The sequence below is a fragment of the Bombus bifarius genome, unplaced genomic scaffold, assembly GCF_011952205.1.
Source record: "Bombus bifarius isolate JDL3187 unplaced genomic scaffold, Bbif_JDL3187 scf7180000009825, whole genome shotgun sequence".
NCBI lineage: Eukaryota > Metazoa > Arthropoda > Insecta > Hymenoptera > Apidae > Bombus > Bombus bifarius.
The window spans coordinates 339,270-359,788 of NW_022885359.1; the positions used below are offsets into that span (position 1 = coordinate 339,270).

Sequence of the window (20,519 nt, forward strand, 5' to 3'; positions counted from 1 at the left end):
ATGAAAATCTATCGTCATTATCGTCGATCAGCAAAGAACTCGTAATTTTTGATACACAATATTTTACAATTCTTTGACCGTGAAAAAATGATCAGATATTGTACAAATAAACATCGCCAAGCCCTTAATCACTCTAATTACCCTACTCACTTTCCCGAGTAGAATCATCCTCTTATGGGTCAGACGCGTTGTGCAGTTCGTTCATAGCTCCTAGATATAGCATAATGTAGTAACTAAAATAGTTAAATAACAAACTGCGTTAGTATATATGGTGTTCAGAATGGCTGCAAGATTTAAAATGAAATTGCGAAAAATATTGGAAACAGTAGAATTTGGTTTTTACGAAGATCAGATATTTTGATTAATCCAGATAATTCCGCTTAAAAACCAGAATCATATACACCTAACTGTCGCTGCAAGGTACTTATATTGCGAGTCTATTCTTGCAACGTCTGCTGCTAATTCTGCAAGGCCTAATTTAGCCAAGAGGGCGCGGCTCCGAGCTCCCCTACAAGAAAGGTGACTCGCGATCGTTGTCTTGTCCCGTACGCTGTATCTAGAGTGAAAAGAATGACTTCCGCGTTGCCCTCCCGGGACAAGAAAACCCGTTTCGATCGTTCGATCAAACTGTCTTGGCTTTCGGGACCGTGTATGACTTTCCTGCGAAAACTTATTGTCTGAATGTCTATTCGAGATATCAGCTCCGTCACGAGACGTCTCGATATCGGTTAACTTCGTAGCGGCTGCAAATTGACTTTCGTCCACGTAGAATTCCAAGTTTCCTCGCGTTCGTTCGTTTAATATGATAACGTATCTTTTTTGCCGACGAGAAAGGGACGAAAGACATCAAAGAGAGAGATAATTAAAAATACGAGGTAATTAAGAAACAGATATATTATAAAAGTCAGAACAATTAATTCGTGGATAGATTTAAATTTATGTTCTTGCGGAAATTAAGCAAATAGGAACAGTAAAAGCATTCGTTCTCAAGCTTTTAACGCACGATAAATATGTATGCATATGAAGCTCGTCCGGATTAAGTTTTACACCCAGTTTCAAATGTATTATCGTCATTGTTATTTCCACGTTTTCCATTTCCGGTGAATTAAACAGCTCGCGTATGTATCAACTATTTAATTTTACAACACCGAACGATACAGAATTGCGGCACGAGGACGTCGTTTTTCCTTCGTTGATAAAGCATCGTAATTTATTCTGGCTTTTTCGTCCGAATCGACCTAGCACGACGAGGCCGATGCACGTGCTCGCCTTTATCACTCAGGGCTACATCGCGGTGTTTTGCACGCACCGTGTCACGTCGCATCGGGTGCAACCAGTTTACGTTTCTTTCATTCTCACTTAATCCAGTCGCTTCATAAGCTTTCGTCTATGACACGCTAACTAGAATTTTCTTTTGTCCGTGTCGTGTATATACATGAAGTTACGTGCTGAAACGTTTCTTTTTCTACTTTGCTCCCTGCTCTTTCCGCCTTCTTCGTTACTCTTTAAACATTCATGACCAACCGATGGAAAAATCATTCGCGCCCGACGACAAGGAAAGTCGCGTGAACATTCAATTTGCTCGAGCACGCAACGAGCTCGGATTTCCTTCCGCGAAACGAACTCAACGAATTATTCGCGGAGCGGTTAAAAGTCAGCCAATTTATTCGCGTCGCGTAGCCGTGGGCGCGAAAACTTGGCTAAAAAATATCAATGCTCGCGAATTAGCAGCAGCTGCGTTACCGAGCCAGCAACATAGCTGCCTGTTAGTTTTTGCGGCGGAGAGACAATTATATTAGCGAGTTTACCCAGTGGATCGATACTGCACAGTCACTGAGTCAAGGTGAGCTTTCTCCACTCTCCTTCTCTCTCTCTCTCTCTCTCTCTCTTTCTATTTCCCCCGTTCGAACGCTCCTTTTATCCTTTGCGTTTCTACCCCCTCTGACCGCGTACGACCTGTCGTTCTTCTTCTTTCTCCCCCGTTTTATTAACCTCTTCTAACGCTCCTATCTCGCTTTTTATTTCGTTAACTGCGAATCACGCTAAGCAACTGATAAGAAAACGAATGGACGAAGGAATCGTTGATCCGTGGAAAAGAGCAAACGGAAGTTGAAATGGCGAGTAGAAAATGGGGAATGGTAAATGGCGGGTTCCGGATGGTCACAGAGTATAATTTATCGTCGAAAATGTTCGTGGCTCTGCAATAGCTGGACCGTTATTATTGATCAGTGAAACTGTAGGTCGCGATTATCTGCGGATCGATCACACCTCGCGCACCTACCAAATCCCCTTTTCTTCCACATCGTGTATCTCCCTAGGCATTGCGTTCGAGCCTCCCAACATTTTCGGATCGCGCATACGCTGCCTTCTCCAGCACGACGACGACAACCACGCCGCCACAGCCACCGCTGCTTTTATCCTTCTCTTCGTGTACCCGATGCGATGTGACACGATTTCTGGAGCCCCTCCCTAGCGATACGTCTTCCAACTTCCCGACACGACGACCAACTTACTTACACGGGTCTAGCCATTGGTAGTTATGTTGGCGGAAGGGAATCAGCTACGCTTCTGCGTGGCGAAATCGAAGTATCTATATTGCTTTTGCAGATTGGTTATTTTTGGCGAGATGTGTTTCAGTGGCAGAATTCTGAATAAATAAAATTGCAACGATTTTATCCCTTATAATCGAATTGTTCGGATGTCACGCTGGTCAATTCCATAAATCGAAATATAGAAATACATCGAATACAAAATGACGATTACAAACGATACGTTTGAAAATGAAATCTATGAAACTCGGATTTCACGGACTGCAGAGACTTTTTGGAAATGTTCATTGCAAATCTTTGGGAAATATGGAGCAACGTTTCGAATAAGCTGATGGTAATGTGGTAACAGTAATTATGATTTACATATCTTTGCGAGATAAATGCAGATTAACTTGGCGACTGATCAACCTAAAATTTATCACGGTACTCGACCGAAAACTTGCTAAACGAGCTTACCGATGAATAAACCAAAGTTTAAGCGTTAAATCCTCCATGCCTACCTCCGGCTGATTAACATTTACCTGGTTGTGAAACTTGGTCGCGTCATTTTTGCTTAGTCGCGCCCCGCCGCGTCACTCGAGTTCGTCCTTTTCAGCGGTAAAACTGAATTTTTAAACGTCCGCTTTACAGGTTTGCAATGCCTTTTCTTCGAATTCTTCTTCTTTCTGCAAATGACGTACCACGGATCAAATACACGAAACAATTTCAGCTTTTATTTTGCGTTGATAAATCTCTACCTTTTGAACTTTTTCGATATAATGAAGCGCAAACGTAATAGAATTTGAAATAGCCAAATACGGGAAAGTATTTTTCAATGTGTCACGTGCATTAAAATACTATTACGCTCGGGGTAAATCGATTTCGAAGTTCACGCTGTCACGGTGTTTGCCTTTCTTTTGCTTGAATAAATTGCCTTGCGATATTAAACAAAATTCTGCTCGTTGTTTCGATCTAACCAAGGCACGGAGGAATCGAAAAACTGAAATATTATGCGAGAAAGATTCAATTTTGCCTGGTGGAAGGATGGACTGAAAGAATTGGAAACAATCGTTCACTGTTATTTACGATACACCGCAAACATGCCCAAACGCCTATTGAACGAGACGCAATTCGTTTACCTATTCTACTTGGTAAGTTCCCTAGTAGAATAATGGCTGAGATTTCGTTTAGTCGTGCCCCCACACGTGATGGAAAGAACTATGACCGAAAATTCAGTATTGTTACGTGTTTTATAGTATCGGAGAATTTAAACAATGAAATTAATTTAGATTTCTATTGTCATGAAAAAAGTAATAAATTTATATTTATAGAAAATCAATATCATAAATGAAAAAGTTATCAAACAGTAAAGGAAATTGGTATCGATATCTGTAACATTAATATTAAAATTAATAGTGATTAAAATTTAAAATTAGTTTTAAAATTAGTTTCAAAATTAGTATTGATTCAATATAGATAGAACTGGAATTTTTGATATTTATCGAAATTTGGACGAAGCGATTTTAAGGCAGATCACCGAGATAGATATTTAAACGTTTCCCTAAAACAATCGCAATTCGTGCTTGATAATGGAAATGCATTTTTTTAGAGCTCGATTGCGTTGTTATTGCAACAACGAAAATTCCACTTGTCACTCAAACGTCGCGTCGTTTCGAGCCATCGATACCACTTTAAAATATTAGATTTAATGTTCTGAAGCGTGTATCGAAATATCGAATGGAGATAGGTAATAAATTTGTTCATTGCTCGCAAACGATCCTCCTGCTGCATTACGTATTTATGATTCGAGTCCACGATATTTGCGATCCACGTAATTTGCGAAAACTTTGAAAATTGATTGCTTGTCGAAATTTCCTTTCCACCTTTTGAGCAATTTCCAGAGAGATCGGCGAATAGAAAGTAGGATTTTTCTTTCTTATCTTGCATCTTGCGAAAGAGCCGTTGCTCGCCTTTATGCGATTTCATCGTTCTTCTAGTTTCTTATCTACAATCTGACAGGAAACGCAATTTTTTCAAAATCCGCTGATTCACCTCGCGTAATAATTTATCTCGTTCAACGATTCAATCCGCAAACGTTCCTTTAGAACGGAGATAGGTAGATGATTTTATTCGAATAATGGATAGCGAATGCACATGACGAACATCGATTTATTCCGATATTCAATCCGGCAAATATATATTCTATTCTTACTTCGATAATGGTATTTACATTTATTAAAATAGTTGGCCTTTATATAATATTTACCAAATTATTGCTAGTAACAAATGCGATTCCAGTGATAATAAACTAGATGAACATTCATCGAATAAAGTCATTGATTTCAGATACGAGAGACCAGTTATTTATAGCTTGCATACCACTTTTTCTGAACCGTTCCTAGAACGTTAGTAACCCATGTGCATCTAACGTGTATTACCAGATAAGGTAGATGGTGCGTTTCAATAATTTATATCGCGACAGTTCCTATCAAAGCAACTTGAATTCGAATCACTATTTCTCATAAATGCATAAAAGTCACGAATATTGGTATAATCAAATTACGAACAACCTTTTAATTTAATCTATTAAATATAAACTAATTACGTTGAAATAAATGTTGAATATGACTAGGGTCATAAACAACGAAGAAATTTAAACAAATTTTCGAAATCGATGACAGAGATTCCACGAATAGATATCTTTTCGGCGGCCATTACTACGTCAGGGCAGGTAATCAAGAGAATTTGACCGTTATGTGATTACGCGGCTGTCAAACACGTATTACCGGATATGGGTGCCTGCGTGTGGACAAACGATCGAAATAATACGAAATATTACGTGTGTCTGATCGTTCTTGGGGTCACGTCGAAGGAATTCAATAAACACTCATCTCGAATCCAGTTTTCCCCTTCTGTTTTTCTGTCTTTCCATTTACGAGAAGAAAGAATCGATCGTTCGAGAAATCCTTCCGACGTGACGTAGCGTGCTACAATTTTATAAAACTTCAATTCGGAGCTCCCTTTTCGGAGCGATCGCGATTTCTCTGCTGTCAACTAGTTAGCCGGAAATCGAGGAACAGGTATGAAGAGAATGAGAAGTAAATGAAACTACGGGTGAAACTATGACGTCAGCAATCCGACTTTTTCTTCGTCCAGCAGCAAGGAGAAAAATCATGGGAAAGCGGAATGGGGCTGGTGGAATTTTCGAAATAGATCGCTCTCTGTTCTACGCTTTTCACTCGGCGATTTGTAAACTATCGCCAACCAGATTTATTACGTTTCTATGAAATATGGTCACCGGAAAAGATTCATCGCTTCTCTGGCTTGAAAAATCGTTCGTTTCCTCCAATTACTCTAAGTTACTTATTGCTTGCTTATTGCCAGACGATATAACACGATGCAGATACGAATGGAATGTAAATTAAAATCCGGATTTGCTCGCTGCGAACGTTTCCACATGAAAGATATAAATGGACGAGTATCGAACTGCGATAGGCGCGAGTCTTTTTCGAGCGGAAACATTTTGAGAGTCATGCAATTAATGAATTATTGTCGTCTCGCCGGGAAACGGTGTCGACAGCCTTAAGCGACACGGTAAACTTTCAACGACGAGCGAACGCTAAGAGCGCTAAGTGCTCTCTTTTTATATCGATTAACATCGTTAGTGGTAAGCGTCGGTTATTTTCAACAAAGACGGAAAACGGTGATCGTCCACTGGTACTTTTCACGGCTGACCTGACGCGACATTTCGAAAAAACTTTGCCAAACACGATCTATTCCGATCGCTGATTTTCTGCTCTTCGTCGTTCCAAGCGTCTTATATTTATTAGCTTCGTAATCGGTTCCCGTTTGTAGTTCCGTCGTGACAAAGAATACCGGAGATTTCGATATTCAGGAGATTACAATTAAAAGGCTTCGCGACGAGAGTCAAGGAAGTTTCGTTAACGTGAAGCCGTTTACACTTGAAAGATTCAGAGCCAGAGAGACACTTGAAACAAACTGTTTCTTATACTCAAACACGCCGGCATCTTATTTGGCGCTCAAAGCAACGTGCTTAATGCATTTCTACTTTTTACAAACGATATTTGTTCTCGTGCACGAGGCCGGAATTGTAGCTCGTATAAATGCCTTGGCAACAAATTACTAAGCTGCCTAGCCAGAAGATTGAAACGTAAACACCCATCAGAGTTATTAATAATGTAAACCTCTTTACATTCACGACTATAAAATTCAGACAGCTACATTTTCGACATCCAAAATTTAATACAACGGAAGACACGAATTGTTAAATTAGAACATAACTTTTCGCAGTTTTATTTTTTAATTATATAGATACAATTATCCTGAAATGGTAGAGATGGAAATATTTAACAAATAGTATTCTTAGATTTTTCAAAACTGTACAACAATAAGAAGTTACGTTCGGATATAAACGAATTGATTTGGCTTAAGAAATATGTCTGCCTACGGAGGCACTTAGGTGAATCTAGCCACTGGCGAGCAATGGAATAAAAACGTCGAAAAAGCTTCGTTTTCGCTACTATTTTATGAAGCACAAAATTCTTGGGAACCTACTGACCCATATCCTTAAAAAGGCAAGTGTGACGTTTAACACGTATGAAAATTTTCCATGTATTGGACGAGCACGGCGAGATTTATAAAGTTGATTGGTAAGAGATCAGGACCGGATATCTGCACAGTATCGAGACCGGAACCGACCTCTCGATCGATCGACGTATCAAACGTCCCCTATATATTTCTTTACCCTCAAAAATAACTCACATGTCGACACGTTTCTCCCGAGCGAATATCGATTGTCGACGAAAGGGCAAATCGTATTAAAAATCGTGAAATGTCACTTTTTTCTATCAGTATATAATAAAGTATTTTTAATAATGATAGTAATAATAAAAGTAAAGAAGAACATTCCAACAGTCGTATATTATTTTTCGCCATATAGAACTGCGCGTGTATTCATTACGCTGTCACCTATCGGTTTGCGCTTTGAAAGTACGAATCGAGTTAGGATAGAGCGACTCGAAAGTTCCGAGTAGCATCTGCGATAAATATGAAGCGAAGTTAAAGTGTGTAGCTGTGCATCGTCGGTTTATTAGAAAAGTGACACAACTGAAAGAAGCGAAGTTTTCAGGACAGCGATTAATAACACGACCATTTATGGATGAAAGGATTCGAGCTATTTTTCTGCGACTTAGGCAACAGTCCTTGGGTTCTGAGAAACAGTTCACTTTTAGAGTCAATTTCTGCAAATATCTCAACATCGATGATATCCCGAATGGCTCTTCTATTAAACCGCGTCGGAAATATTTCCGATATTTTCGCAATCGAATCCCGTGTGGAATAGGAATGTCAGATATTTGAAAGTTCTTAAAACGCGTATGCGCCATTTCTTTGTTTTATAGCGAATCGATCTCCAAGCCGAGGTGTGCTTAAACGCGAGGATGACGCGATTTGAACGGCAATGTAATTTTAACATCCTCTCTTTCCCTCGTGAAACGCCCCAGACACGTTTCATTGTCAGTATTCGCAGATGAAAATGACGATATCATAGTTTATGAGAACGTTGAGAATACAAGTGCAAGGATAAATTGGCCCCGGTTATTCGAGTTGATATTTTTGCATGCAACACGTAAACCAGTTGCGCCGTGCACGATAACGAATAAATTGATTTTACGGAATATATATATGCGTAATAGATTTTTCGGTAAAGTTCGGCGCACCGTACGAATCTAATGAATATGCATAGGATAAATAAATTAAACGAGTAAGATTGTGTCCCGAGGTTAATTCCAGCGGCGCTGAATCGAACGAGCAGCTTGAAATTATTAATTCGAAACAGCTCGACGAGAATCGAGTGTGACCTGACGATTTTTCTTCGTATAAAAATTCATGTATCAAGCTGCCGCGAGATTAATATATCCTGTCAACAAATGAACATGTTTCCAACACATCAACATTAGACATAGAGATTTCCTATTAGTGTGAGATAAAAATTAGATTAGAGAAACATGCAATTCGAAAAGCAATTTTCAACTGTCGTAGCCGCGTATTGTCACGGCGTTTATAGGAAATTTCACGTTTATGCTGGATTCATCCTGGCCAAAACTGTTCGTGCAGTATGCAGGACTGTCGCGAAGAAGCCCTTTAATGTACCTTTGATGCGTCTTCCGGACGAACAGTGTTCGCTAACGACTTCACTCGCTGTACGTAAAAGTTCACGCTGCTGGTGAACATAGTTTGCAGATTGTTCGCAAACTGCTCACGAGCAGCAGCATGGATGCAAAATTACACACGTAAACGTAGAATAAATGAAATGACGGGCGCTTACCTCTGTGTCGTTCCACCACATGTGCAGTCGGTAGTTTTTAAGGACACGGCGATTCTCGTTGATATGATCAACAGCGAGCTTGACCGAAGGCATGACACCACGACCGATGTGACTCTCGGGCACGTGACTACCGTACGGAAAGAATCCGGCGATGTAAACGTCTCGTTTTTTCGTGCCTATATTCTTCGGCCTCTGCCCGGCGCAGCCGAGCATTCCGTCGATCCACAGGACGAAGGCGCAAAGGTAAGCGGCCGTTAAGAGACCAGGCCAGCATCGGCTAGAACTGGTTCGTCTTGAAACCGTAGCCATCCTTCTCTTCTACTTCGCTCGAATACTTTCCGAGTGTCTGTTAGAAAAGCGAGACACGATCTATCGATTACCGATTGACACTTTTAATTGGCTTTATTAGCCGGCTTCCGATTACTCAAGCAGTAATCTTGCCACCGGTTCGTACTATCTCATTGTGCGCGTGTGCATTGGAAGCGATCGCTTTTACCGCTGCTTAAATTTAATGGCGACGAGGCAACTTAATTGACTGTATCAAACGGCCACTCTTTCATTTTACTTTTCTCTCTTTCTCTCACTCTTTCTCTCCCCCCCTCTCTTTCTCTCTTTCTCTCTCTCTCTCTCTCTCTTTCTCTCCCTATTATTCCCTCTGGAACGCGTCGTTGCTCTCGATCTTTGTTAACGTCGCGTCTATTATGGTTGACTTCGGTGTCGATCGTGCTCGCGCGGGCAACGCGTAAACGTGCGATTTCATTCTCGCGATCACCTGATATGCGATCGATGATACTTGTACTCGTTCGACGCGTTTCACTCGCTACTGTTTTTACCGATACTGCCGACTGGACTGGACCGCCGCCGCCGCGGTTACCATTCACCGAGGGATGTTCTTTTAACGTTCAAACGTTCCACATGTTTCCGTTTCTTGGTTAGCTGTTGTTGCTGGAGTTGCCGTTGATGGTGCCGCCATCGCTGCTGGTGCCGCTGTTGCTGCTGCCGTCGCCGTTGCTTACACGCTTCCAGATTACCTTCCATCTTTTTGCCTACGAAATCTTTTCGCGTTACCGAGGCAAAAAAAAAAGGTGTCTACACGAATCGCCTACAGACAGACTTAATCTCGTAAAACGCACAATCTTCCGAAGGAAGAGAGCGCGGACAAACAGTACGCGTTGCAAATAGCAAAAATTTCGCTCGGTTAGGATATTTTCTTGTACGCAAGAGACACGTATCGAAATTGCACAACAGCATAAAGCTGCCTCGACTCGAAATTTCTCAGAGAGCGTGTAACGAACGTGGCGCTATTTCATTTTTTAATTACTTTTGCGATCTACGAATTTCATGTTTTCGATTGTTTAGTTTTACACCGTCGTCGCACGTTATTTGTTTCCATAATTGGGCCAGCCATCGCATCCGCGTCGAATCTGTAACAAAAATTTATATTTCTCAAATTAGAGCGATTCATAAATTCTAATATACGAACTGCAACGTTGCATTTAGTCGGATAACGAAGATAGATAACCTAAAGTTCCTTATTTGCTCACGATACCAGTAGCGGTTCGATGATTGTTCGTTAATAAGTGTACAGGGATCGTTAATCACTAATTAAAGATAGATATTGTGCGAACAAAACATGTCTATCTGGTTGCACGTTTAACGTGTTCCCTGTATTTCTAGATCTATTCGTACTTCGTCTCCTGAGAGAATGCTTCTACTTGTTGGAAGTTGCCATACTAATTCTGATATGAAGCAACTGGTTCTAAGGCGGCAATCGTGCCAAACGGAACAGTAGCAGAGTTAACATTGAGACTGCAAACTAAACAACTTACGGCTGTCATTCAGATATAAATTTGTCGTAGATAGCTGTTTATACAAGCTAAAGAAAGACCATTCTGCCTCTCGTTTGTTGTTTTATACTACATTTCTGTTTGCAATTGAAAGATCAGACAAGTATATTTAGAAAAAAAGGAAAATGATCTTGTGATTTTCAAAAGTATTCGAATCAGATTTTCTTAATTTCTTTTTTCTATTCGAATAATTTGAAATAATTTGGAATTCGTAACATGCGCGACAAGTACCGTTTGCAATACTGAGACCTTCAAAACAAATTGCAAGATAAAATAGCAAATATCGCTAGCAGAACCACCATTAGTAAGAGATTTATTTTAAAAGCAAAAATTACAAAAGGAAAATCATGCTACCATTCGATAATTTTGGAGTGCTATCGATTTCACGTTTGACTTCACGCCAGTCACGCGAACAAAAATATTTCCCTCCTTTACAAAGGTCTCATAGAAGTTGTTACCTTAATATTGTGAGTCAAAATTACATAGCGGATTTACTTAATTGCTGCACTCTATGCGGGACGTGTTTTATCTTGCTGTTGTAAAGCAGAGGACGGTTAAATGAACCACGCGCTACTAACGCCGCGAATTTCTGTTAGGTGGACCAGAGATAAAAAGAAAGTACTGAGATAGCAAAGTCGACAACGTAAAGAATAATATCAACATTTGCCACGTCACGTTGCACCGTAATTTCTATAGGTTTCCGGACACATTGCGCATCGACGATATTAAAAAATGTATTCTCTAATGAACTTCTTTCATTAAAGCTAAGTGATATTTGGTGCGGTGAACTCCAGCGCCTGGCCAGTTATAGAGTAATACTACTTACCACGATGAGGTAGCAGGATATGCCCTGTTCACTGTCTATCGTTGTTTAACGCAAACTCGTTCAATTTTACTTTTTCTTCCCGAGGAATTTTCCAATTTCCGTGGGAAATAATTACACCGGGAGTATACACGTATACGATGTATTGGTATTGGATTATTTGGAAAGTTTCTAGCAAAAGGAACACTTTCTTTTTAAAAACTTATCTTTCTTAACAACAAATTAAGATAGTTTGTACGAGTCTTTTTAGTATCAAAACGCTACCAACTTTCTGAATCACCTAATTTCTACGTCTAAAAGAAAAGAAATAAAATTTCAGGCGATCGATTAATTGTCTCGCGAGGTTATTAAGGTTAGTGGAGGAAACCTATATATTCTTTGGACTACGTAAGAAGAATTCACGAGCTAAACAGAAAGAAGAATGAGAATGGATGGAAGTTTGATATCAGGTTGCTCGGAGCTCCTACTTGACCGGAACACTCGAGTCGATGAACTTCGGATGATCGTAAAGTTAAGTGTCCGGAACCTCTAAACCTTAAGTACCCAATTACAATAGCAGCAGCTGTCGATAACGTTCTTTTACATCGGACGACATCATCTGTTTCAAGAGACACTTGCTCCGGGATCACGACGTTAAACGCGGCCTTGCTATTATTCTACATATATATGTTACATTAATTGCTTGCACGTAATTATGATGTCGACTGAGCTCAACTTTTTCAACCCTCTTGAGGTCGTGATTTATCACATACGTACATTGCCATCTATAAGCATTTGGACACTCGATGCGATAACTCGTATTTGCAGTAACTTAGAACTGTCCAGATACTTACGAGCGATAGTGCACATGGGAAATCTTTTTAAGTAGAATCTTTTTCGACAAACACATTGCGAATCTGACAGTCAATCATTATACGATCAGGGTTGGAAAAAGAAGAGAGTAAAGAGGCAAAGAGATGCAAACGAAGGAGAGAGGGAGCAAAGAAAAGCAAAAAAGAAAGAGAAAAAAAGGAGTAGGGTTGAGATGAGAAAAGACGAAGCGAAAGTACGGGAAAGAAAATCCTATTTCACCATTATCCAATACCAAATCTGTTTCTCATTTCTCATTTTCCAATTAACCGCTTCTTCCTTCTCGCTCTATTAACATTCTGCATTCTTCGATGCTCGGCAACCATATTTTTTTAATAGTTTCTTTAATTATTCGGTTGGCTTCTTCGTGGCTTTTTCTCATCTCGTACCATCGTAGCTCGTCTTACAAACTTATATCCCCCTATTACTTTCTTTAAAAGCTTCCCCTTGATTCCTCGGTAGCGTAATACTCGCACTGGTACACTCGAGTCTCTTGTCTTTCTCGCAGAATTGACCGTTCGGGTTGAGTTCAACCTCCATCTTTTCATCGTTTTTCACCGCTCAAGAATTGCTTTCGTCTTTTTTCTTTATTTTTTTGTTTGTTTCTCCTTTCACATTTATGACGCATGAACGCTCTTTCGGGTTTCGTCATCTTCTGAGCATACCGTGAATCGGACTGTCTTAACCAGAGGATTTGCATGAAACGAGGCGAAGTCGCGATTTAAAGAAATACAGCAAGTTGTAGAATAAATAATTTATTCTTCGTCACCTCGTCGGCGATACTTTAATCGATCCAACTTTGTATGTAGCTATAGCTTAGTATTATAGTTTAGCTACGAAATTCCTTAATTCCTCGGTGAGTTCTTTCCTCCGAGAATTTCTTATAATTAACTTCTTTAACTTTGCAGATCTCTCTTCGATGAAGCGTGTTACCCGGATGGTGAGCCTTACCCGAAATGGATCTTACAGATATTTTTAGGTATTTGGTTTTAATATAAATATTGTAGTATCGTGGAAGAAAAGCCTAAGAGAAAGCCTAAGTGCCGACAGGCCCAACAATGTATCGTCGGTCCTTCAATCGAATAGTTTCGCGGAAAAGGCCTGCATGACCCTGACCACGAGCGGTTGCGGAACACGTGCGTCATGGGTCTAAGACAAAAGATAAAGGGATGCTAAGGGAGGAAGACGAATTAATAGTCAGTGTTAGTTGAGAAGTCAGAGAGTGTGAATCGAGAAGTCAGAGAGTGCGAATTGCGCTGTCGAGAGAGTGTGATCCACGTGAGAGAGAGAAAGAGAGAGCTTTGGAACCGTGATGACGAGAGTTAGAAATAAACTATTTAGTTGTCTTAATTACAGTACGTTATTGTATTTAGTTCACGTTAAACAATCATCGTTTCCTGTTTAACCAATATCTGTTTAATCCATTTGTTGTAAATAAACAAATTGTAGTAAAGATCCTACAATATTCAATATGACTTTATTATCTTTTTATGAATAAAGTGTTAAAAAAATGGTGGTATCTGAAGAAATATAAACGTGAAAAACATTCTATGAAAAATTAAGAATCGATCATTGTGGTCACTGTAATAATTCTGGTTAAATAAAATCATTATTCAAACATATAGAACCCCTAAAGTTCATTTTCATTATCCATCTTCCTTCCAAATTGATTGCTAGTTCGAAATTTGTTGTATTTCTTTTATCCCGAATCACATTTCACATTCTACAACCCTTTGCCGTTTAATTCTACATCCCAGAATTACAACATGCGAATTTCTTTCTTTGAAAGTCTCCTTTCTAGGCGGATATTCGTTCCCAGTTGGTTCGAAATCTTCATGCTACTTCTTGCTTCCTAATCAATTCATCAGGATTGAACGCGTTCTGAACAAAGTTTCGGGATCGTCGAGAAATTCGTTTGAGAAATTCATCCTGACTGATGCAAAGTTTCTATGAAATTATCATTTTGATCGTCTGATACGTAAAGGCAAATTCCACGAATCAGTACGAAGTACCTAAAGGTAAGGTAAGGGTTGTGTATTTGTCTGTCGGACGTAATTTCGTCGAGTTTATCCAGAAGCATCTTATAATGTGTTGGCGTGTGGAAAATTTGCGTAGAAATTGTCGGTTAGGCCAATAGGCGGCGCGGTTTTACGCGATACCACTGATTGACGTGAAGGTTTGCTCGTTTGGCACGAAGAGGGATGATCGCTGATCAGAATTCGAGGATGAAAATCGGTAGGCTGTGAAGGGGGCAACGGTCGATTGGCGAGTAGCCGGTCACGACTCCCGATCAATAATCCGGCGTCGGTCGACTGGCTCCAGGAAGACCACCGGTTTATATCTAACGCTTCAAGAATCGGCTTGACGGACCGTATCAGTCTGTCAATTTTAGAAACAGCGTTTGTTAGCGTTCAACGCTAGCGAGTTCACCGGGTTAACCAGCTGTAATTTTCGAGGATATTAGCAGACTCGCTGAGCAATCGACGAGTTAAGTGGCGATCTAACGCGAGCGCTTCTCGATCGTACATTAACTGACTGTGCTAGGTTGGTCATCGTGAAAATTTCCCTGGTTTTTATCGTACCTAATTGTAACGCCTAATTTATTCCCCAATTAGCTAGCCAGTAATTCCCTAATTTATATCTCCAACTGGTTTCCACTTTGTCTACTACGATTTAAGAGAATGTCGAATATTCTTGCGAATTTCACGGAAGCCAAACTTTTTAACTTTGCTCCGTGTAACTTAATTATCAATAAACATCTTACTTCCATAAAAGAGATATTTTATAAGGTGTTATAAATAATAGTAAGTTCCGGAGTAAATTTGAACGATTAATATTTTAACGTCATTATTGGATTTGGATCGATGCGGCTTCCGAGCGTATCAATATATGCATCGAACAGTAGCTGTAGAAATTATTTTAATTTGAGAACGGTTGTGTTCTTTCAAAACGAACGACTTCTATAAATCTGCCTTTGGACGGAGATTTCCGATTTTCTACGTCGATTTTATCACGAAGTATATCGTTAGCCAGCAGCATAGTTTACGTAAAACTGAATGTCGATATATGTTTCTTTTACGTTCCCTGTATCTTTCGTTTGCAATAGCGCTGGATACAACGCTATCTCGATATGATCGGTAACGATCTCCGTTAGTTTCCGGCTAAATTGAAATATTACACTAATATTATTCTTGAAAATAATACTATTAACGAAAATAGTACTCGACATTTTCTTCTGGCAATAACAGGCTTGGAAATAAAGGAATCAAAATTTTATGAAATCCAAAAGCACGATGGTTTCGTAATATCGGTAAGATCTGCTCTTGAAAGCTCGTAGCTTCTAGCGACGCTTTGATTAATAAACTTTTTCGAATAAAAAGCAATTACGTTTTACAGGTCGTGTTCAACGGAGGAAATATAAATCAGGACTAAAATAAATAATATGAATGCAAGGTAAAGAAAAGAGCGAAATAGGCGTTGCTATCAGTGCCTGTATCGTAATCGAGTAACCGCTAATTTACCTGTAATCTCGAATATTTATACGGATAGCAGGCAATCCGTTGACCGAACGGGTAATCCAATCTATCGAAAATTTACGAGCGGATAGCCGATAGACTGGAAAATTGGATTACGCATAATACGAATTTTAATGTAACTCCTTTCTGCTGGGATCTCGTGTAAATATTACTAGAACGGTACGATATTTCCTATCTCGTTACCTCGACTTAACAAATAATTTTGCTATGAAATAACACGACATTACTCGTTTATACTCGAGATAAAGAAGAAAAAGGATATTAGGCAAACACGAGAAATACTCGAATCGCCTGCATGAGTCTCAATGAGCGTAAATTATCGTAGTTAATATCTCGAGTTATAAACAGCAGTAAGGAGTCACGCTAGAGGAAAAGAAAAGAAAAAAGAACAAAGTCGAACCTCGGTACTCTTACTTTCGACGAACCAGGCAAACCTCGAGCGAAAATAACATAGACGATAATCAACTCGATCGACATCAAAGGTGGTTTCGGGAAAACGAAGCAAGCTAAACCTTGCCGATAGTCTAACAGTCGACGGTAATAAAGTCTCATACAGTATTCATCGGTGACCATGTCGCGGCAAGGTTGAGCCTTGGCATAGTGACATAATTCTCAACGCTTGTGCCGCGCTACTAGCTAGTAACACGCTAGCCAGCGATGACCGTGAGTCTGGACTGGAATAATCGGTGGTTCTGACGCCGTAGTCGTAGTCGTCGTCGTCGTCCTCGGTAGGTACTATCGCGTCGGTGACGTGGGCCTCGGTTGATAGTGAGTACGGTGGCGTGTTTCCTTCGGTTCATCGCTTGATCGATGGACTTTACTTTCGAGCCAAGAAGGTCGTTCGCTTTCACCTTACTGCTCAAACTGCCGCGGAACACGAAGAAACATCGAAAGTGCTAGACTGCAGTCGAAAGGCTCGCGTGCCGAAAATGCAGTTCCCGTCGCCTTCGACGCCAACGCGACCAAATCGTCCACCTATCTCGACGCACGCTAATGAAAAATTACCGGTAATTAATTCCAACGGTTAATATCGATCGCCTGACAATAACAGAGGCAGCTACGCTGATCGAATCGTTCGATTATCGATGATTCCAAGTAATATCTCTCGCTTATTGTTTAGTAGACGCACGTTCGAATCCGCTACGTGTCTCTATTATCGAGGGAGATACCATTCTAGAAATCCTCCGACCGCTATATCTCTCTTCGGTTCATTCGTTTCTTAAATGTAGCGGAATGAAATGAGTAAAATACAGAGAAAGATTCAAGCTGCTAATCGTAGCGTTGTAAATTATTTTTACCGAATTTATTCGAATATGATCGTGCTTGTTATCATTCTTATTGAACAATCTCCAAAATTCTATTAAAATAGTCCCATAGTCATAGATTGAAAATATATAAATCTTGGTTTTCGACGTATTTCGACGAACCACTGGAAATTGAGATATCGCCAATCTGATTCAGCCGAGGAAGTAATAGTAGCTACCAGGTATAATTATTCAAATTTTTCTGCCGGTAGCCGGCGATGGTTTACGGTAAGCGAACTGTTCGTGTTTTGCACGGTCTTTGGTAATCTCTTAGATGAAAACGTACGTCGCATCGCGTCGCGTCGGTTTGGGTTGATCGACGGTACGGATGAGCCGTGAGAAACTAGATCAGCCTGCTCTCGGGGGTTAGGGCGTTCTACTTTTCGAGTGCGGCAACGACGATGCAAGAACCGGGGGAAAGCAGTTGTTCTCCGTTAAAAATGCGACCACTCGCTCGCATTGTCTCTGCCCTGCGGAGAAGCTGAATTGCGACATTCAAGCGAAACATCGAAAACATTTAAACGTTTACCGTTAACGCGATTCAAGCTGCTAGAAAACCGGTTTTCGCTTTTCAGGAAATTCCTGCTCCACCAGTCAGCTTAATTAGCATGCTTACTTAGCTTTTCCTCGCCAACCTTTTCACAGCTAACCTTTCCCCTACGTTCCCCAACAATCTTTCCTCATTTTCTTCTCGTTCTTGTTTCTTTATCTTAAACGATGGTTTCGCGAGAACCGCAAAGTTACGTGTAGTCAGTGATTCGCCGATTTTAACGGCTGAGATGCGAACAGATGTACAGATTTAGTCGCATTAGCGCCACACGAACCACGTATCTAAAAAGCATTCTTTAATGGAAAGTTCGTGTTTTCCGTTCGCACGGCTTCCCATTTTTTTTCTCTTTCCCCTTTTCGTTTTTTCGGGAAAGATATGTGGCGCGTAGTAGAGCAGTCGTAATGGAGTATAGAAAGCACTTTTTAATAGAGAGCTTCCACATTTTTTTTTTCTTCGTTTTATATCTCGCACTTTTGTTTCACACCACATGTGTGATTTAGCAACGTCTTTTCCAGTGTTTGTCATTTATGTTCATCGATTATGAACGATTATGACGTTGAAAAGAAAATCATAGAAATGATTTAGAGAATTAGAAAACCACATTCAGAGCGTATTACAACGTGCCGTTAAGTGTGACAGAAATTAACGTTCCTTGGCTTATCTCGCATTTTTACGATTCGAATAACTCGAGAACATTATGATGGCACATTACATTCAAAGTTTTATCGAGTATTGCCAAGCCAACTCGACCACTCTCATCTCACTAGAATAATTCGTAGATACAATCTTCTGATACCAACAACCAACTTTTAGTTTCCATCATCGTTGGAAAACTTTCTTGATCACTATAGGCAGTGCAAACTCGATAGTTGTGCGTTTATAACGCAGAAATTTAATCGTGCCTCCATTTCCAGTAAAACGCATCGATCATTGGATCGATCATCGTATGTTTCGCACGACGGTAGGCAAGAATTTTTTATGCCTAGCTCCGTGCCATTTAGGAAAGTTTTTTGTTATTTAATATTTGTGTTTCTCGAATTATAGTACGGTGTATAACTGTTCAGTAAGCTCGCTAGCTTTCTTTTCAGGTTATATCTTCAGGGAACAAGGGAGATTGCCCGTTCATTAATATTTTAGTCATTAAGAGGTTAAAGAAGTCTTTCACGAGCTCAGCGTGCTGTGGTGGACTATACTATAGTCCAATATCAAACAATGGCTATTTGATATCTTTATTTATAGACGGTCGAGTGTAAATAAATGATTCATTTTTTAATACTCAAACTAAAATCAATTTCGTGATTGAGGAGCGATCGAATCGATGAGAAAGAAGGAAAATGGGAAAAGCACTTTCTCGAATTCTGTATACCTCCGAATTCGATTAACATAATCGAACTAGTTCTGTTTAAACAACGTTGAAAAGCTGTTTACGGATGTACTTTTTCCTTTTACGGTCATGAGTATCATTACGCTTTGAAGCAACAACGCGAAGCAACACGAAACAAATTATTTAAATGTAATTTCCAATCGAGTACAGTCCGATACGTAACGGGAGATTCGAAACGATCGAATCTTCGAAATCATGAATACACGCCGACATTCCGAACGGAATTAGTTTGCTTCGAAAGCGATTGTTTACCGTTGGTTGACAATAAATTTGGATTTTACCGCCGAGTTACGGATCAAATATATCCAGAATTGTGATTTTTCACTTCGAGAAATGGAGGTTTGCCTGACGAGTCGATTAACAGGCAAAATTAAAGTAGCTGAAAGCAGTGGCAGTTAGTCGGTAGCCGTTGTTCGCGTGCTAAATTCGAACGTCCTGCTACGTAAATGTTGACAGAGCGTGGTAACGTATTGTGCAGACACACGCGAAAAGTGGATGATCGATAATCAAGTGCACGAATACGTTCTAGACGAATATACATAATGCATATCGTCTGCGACGATATTTACCGAGAAGGTCACGTTTAGCAGAAAACAAAGTGTTTACCGATTCAAGTGGAAAAACAGAAAGCAACTATGATGGAGGGAACTAGTTTTCAGTCACACCTAATTACGATACATTTGTATGCTTTTATTCTAATAACCGAGACTAGCATACACGATCCTTTTTATGTTATTAGCGATATAATCTTTCCTTTTACTTTCACATAATGACAAGAATATTTCGATATAAAACGCTGTCTAACGCGAGGTTAGGTTGAGATATAAAATGTAAAATTGTTAAGTTTCATCAATTCTGCTAACCTTCCTGAACTTGCCAAAGAAATGGTACATCAAACATGAGTTTGAAAAGTCTTCGTCTCAATCATCTCTTTCATAGAAATAAGTTCTATGGCCTAACCTCCGCTATACCGATGATTTGGTTCAAAGCACTGGCCAACTATGAAAGCTTTAGCAACGAGTCTACTAAGACCCAGTCGAGATAACTTCGTCCCTTCCTTCCTCTTTCCTCTCTTTCATTAGAGTGGTGCAAAATGATAACTTTAAATTACACTAAATTACTATGGGGTCAACCATTACTATTGTATCTGTAATCACTTCTGCTTCTCTGTTCGACCATTTGTTAATTGCATCTAAGTGGAAGCAAACTTTATAGTTTACCTTCAATTTCCCTCTGCGCAATCTATTATAATCGATAACCTATCCCTCTTTGCGAAATTACTCGATCGTAGTTTGATAATTTAACAAAGGAAATTACAACTGTCTCTATGTTGTTTCAAAATTTGAAACGGC

At 39.9% G+C, this 20,519-nt stretch overlaps 1 protein-coding gene across 2 annotated transcripts in view; it reads right to left on the minus strand.

The window, feature by feature from the left end:
- Positions 1-20,519, minus strand: part of LOC117215811 (gamma-aminobutyric acid type B receptor subunit 2) — an 85,199-nt gene that overhangs the window by 52,320 nt on the left and 12,360 nt on the right. Inside the window, exons 1-2 of one of the 2 annotated variants that reach the window (XM_033462288.1) lie at positions 8,875-8,999; positions 3,071-3,214 (exon numbers count right to left, since the gene is read on the minus strand). Coding sequence is in view for 1 of the 2 variants with exons in the window: in XM_033462287.1 (XP_033318178.1) it covers positions 8,875-9,183 (309 nt within the window). In the remaining variant the exon portion in view is untranslated. Of the gene's footprint in view, positions 1-3,070; positions 3,215-8,874; positions 10,299-20,519 lie in introns of those variants that run through there. The other variant, XM_033462287.1, reaches the window with a different exon arrangement.